This window comes from Penaeus chinensis, chromosome 22 (genome assembly GCF_019202785.1).
Source record: "Penaeus chinensis breed Huanghai No. 1 chromosome 22, ASM1920278v2, whole genome shotgun sequence".
Taxonomy (NCBI): domain Eukaryota; kingdom Metazoa; phylum Arthropoda; class Malacostraca; order Decapoda; family Penaeidae; genus Penaeus; species Penaeus chinensis.
Genome location: NC_061840.1, coordinates 14,255,341 through 14,259,047, shown reverse-complemented (window position 1 = coordinate 14,259,047; position 3,707 = coordinate 14,255,341). Strand labels below are relative to the sequence as shown.

At 39.1% G+C, this 3,707-nt stretch overlaps 1 protein-coding gene across 1 annotated transcript in view; it reads right to left on the bottom strand.

Annotated features, from left to right (window-relative positions):
• The window catches only part of LOC125036884 (band 4.1-like protein 4), a 328,534-nt gene extending 327,233 nt beyond the window's left edge, over window positions 1-1,301 (bottom strand). The window contains 1 exon segment of the mRNA XM_047629817.1: window positions 1,161-1,301. Within this exon segment, the coding sequence (XP_047485773.1) occupies window positions 1,161-1,244 (84 nt within the window). The 5' untranslated portion in view covers window positions 1,245-1,301.
• Window positions 1,302-3,707: the final 2,406 nt, after the last annotated feature.

Genomic DNA, 3,707 nt, shown 5'->3' with positions numbered 1-3,707 from the left:
ATCTATCTATCCTTCTTTAGTCACACGCTCACTCATCGTATACCCTCCCTGATCCCTTCTCTCTCACTCACTCGTTTTACTCGTAAACTTGTTCTTCTCACTCACCGATCTTACTCACACACTCGCTCGTCACCTCCCATCTTCCTCATTCTTACTCACCCATCTCACTCACTTTTCTTGCTCACTCTCTCACTTATCTTACTCTCTCTCACTTACCTTACTCACATTCTCACTTACCTTACTCACTCTCACTTATCTTACTCATTCTCACTTATCTTACTCGCTCTTACTTACCTAACTCACTCACCCATCTCACTCGCCTTTCTTACTCACTCTCTCACTTATCTTACTCTCTCTTACTTACCTTACTCACATTCTCACTTACCTTACTCACTCTCACTTAGCTTACTCGCTCTCACTTACCTAGCTCACTCACCAATCTTACTCAGTCTCACTTAGCTTACTCGCTCTCACTTACACTACTCACTCATCAATCTTACTCACTCTCATAGATCTTATACACTCGCCCATGTTACTCATGCCCTCACTCATCTTCGTCCCAGTCTCATTCACGCCCACTTCCACACACACACATGCGATCGATCTGAGAGTTGTCATCTCCGTCCTGCAGAGTGGGCGGAATGGGCGGCTACCAGGGTTTGTTCGCAGGGATGATGGCCTGTTCTTCTTCTTTCTCTTTTCCTTTATTTTTCTTTCTTTTTTTTCATTTTCTTCTACTCTCTCTCTCTCTCTCTCTCTCTCTCTCTCTCTCTCTCTCTCTCTCTCTCTCTCTCTCTCTCTCTCTCTCTCTCTCTCTCTCTCTCTCTCTCTCTCATATTTTCGCTTTCAGTTCCTCTTTTCAATTTCCTTATCCTTATCCTTATCTTTTCTCTCTCCACTGCTTTGTTTTATTTTCCATCTTCTCCATAGCAATGACAACATGAATACCAATACTACTACAATTACTACTACTATTACTCTACTACTACCATTACTACTACTACTAATAATAATAATAATTTTGCAACGACAATAGCAGCAACAAAAATATCAATTACAAAAAACAAAAAATATATACCGATAATTACAAAAAACAACAACGGCAGCAGCAGCACCTCTAACAACTGCAATAAATACAAAGCAAAAAACGCCCCACCCACCTGAATCTCCTGAATCAGCTCCTGTTCGTCGAGGAGCACCACCTTGCAGTGATAAGTGCGCGTCTTGTCTCCGAAACACTTCATCTTGACGGTTTTTATCTCCAAGGGAAAAAAAAAAACGCAAAGGAAAACGAGGGGTGTGAGGGGAAACGCGTCGGAGGGGAAGAGAAGGAGGAGGGGGGAGGAGAGGGGGGCGGTAGATAAGGTGAGCTGCGAAGGGGGAGGGAGAGGGGGGGGGGTGATGAAGGGAGGTATGCTATTGGGGGGGTTCAGGGGGGGGGGAGAGAGGGGAGGACGAGGGGAAGTCGCTTGCCCTCTTGTCAGTTTCACTTCATCTTCTCTTCTGGAAAAAGCAGAAAAAAAAATAGAATTAGTAACATAGACAGTCGTAATGAAAGGGAAGATAACAATAACAATAACAATGATAATGAAAATAATAATAATTATTATTATTATCATTATTATTAGTAGTAGTAGCATTAGTATCATCCTTATTATCATTATCATTATGTCTATAATAATAATAATAATAATAATAATAACAAAAAAATAATGATAATAATAATATCAACAAGAACAAAAATAATAAAGATAACAGTAACAAAAATAACACGATGATGACATTACTGATAAGAAGGAAAATAAGAAGAAACCTGCAACACAAGGAAAAATTAATAACTACAAGAATGATAATAATAATAGTAATAATAAAAATAATATTACTATTATTCATAGGAAAAATAATAGTAACGCTAACAAAACAACAATGATAATAGTTATGATAACAATAAATATAACAATGATAATAACAACAATAATCATTATAATAATGATAATAAAAATAACAACAATAATAATCATATAATGATAACAATTATGCTATAAAAACAAATAATAATAATAATAATAATAATAATAATAATTATTATTATTATAATAAAAACAATAATGATAATAATAATAACAACAACAATAATAATAATAATAACAACAATAACGATAATAATAACAATGACCGAATAATAATGATAATAATGATAATAACAGCAATAATAATCATAACAATAAAAACAAAATACTAACAATAAGACCAATGATCCTAACAATAACGATTCAAATAACCAAACATTCAACCTTCCCCCCCTTCTACAGGCACCACATCCGCACCCCCCCCCCCCTCCCTCGCGAGACAATAAATTCATAAAAACAAACCCACCCACTTATCCGGCCTCCTTCGAAACCGGACCATTACCGGCGTTATGTGATCGACTTTCCATCCCATTAAATGACCGGCATACTGTATCAACTTTCGAGCCCTGAGGGACGCGGGAGGCTGCCACGGCGGCGTCGGCGAGAGACTGACTGCCTGAGAGAGCTGGGGTTCCACCTGGCGCGGAGGAGGTCGTCTGCACTTGCTCTTTGTGTGTCGTAATTGCAGTCGTCATTAGCATAGGCTTATGTGTTCTTATTGCAAGGATGTTATTAGTACTATTATCGATGTTTTTATTGATTATCACTCAATGGCACTGTTGTTATCAACATCATTCTCCTTAATATTATCACCATTTTTATTCTTATTAGTATTATTATCATTTTATCATTATGATCATTATTGTCATTACTACTATTATTATATCATTATTATCATCATTAACAATATTATTATTATCATTGTTATCATTATCATTATTGATATTAATATCATTATCATTATTATCACTATCATTATTATTATTATCACTATCATCATCATCACTATCACAGCTATAGTTATTGTTATTCTCAAAATCATTTCCATTATCATCGTATTTTACTCTAATCATCAACAGCATTACTCTAATCATTATCAGGATTAACATCATCAATATCAACATCATTATCAATCATCAACATTATCATAACTAACCTTACCAGTCACTATATCATCGTCCATTATAGAATAACATCCACATTTGCACAAAAAACATCAACCGCTCCACCGCCATCTTCAACCACCATAACCATTAACAGCAACAACACCATCCCCCCCCCCCCCCCAAAAAAAAGTAATAAAGTCAAAAGACAATTACTGCGTCCACGAGAGCAACAATAATAATAACAATTCCAAGAAGTTAAACTATTCCCCGAAAAACCTTGAAGATATTCCTGCACCTGCTCCACTAAAGTGTCTCCCACCCCCCCATACCCCCTCCCCTTTCACCTACAACCCCCCACCCCACCCCCTCCCAGCCAAGCCCTTGTTCCTTAACCTCCCCTAGCCTTTTCCCACCTACCCACTCCCCCTTTCAACCCCTTCCCTTGCCCCACCTCTCAATCCTCAGCCTACGCCCTCCCCTACCTCTCCACCCCTACCCTTCCCCACCTACCCATCCCCCTTTCCTCTCAACCCTACCTCCCCCCACTCTTAACCCACCCCGACCCTCTTCCCTCTCCACCTACCCAACCACATCCCTCAACCCCTCCCCTCTCCCCCCTCTCCCTCAACCCCTCTCCTCTCCCTCAACCCTTCTCCCCACCTACTCAGTACCCGCCCCCCCCCCCCCCCGA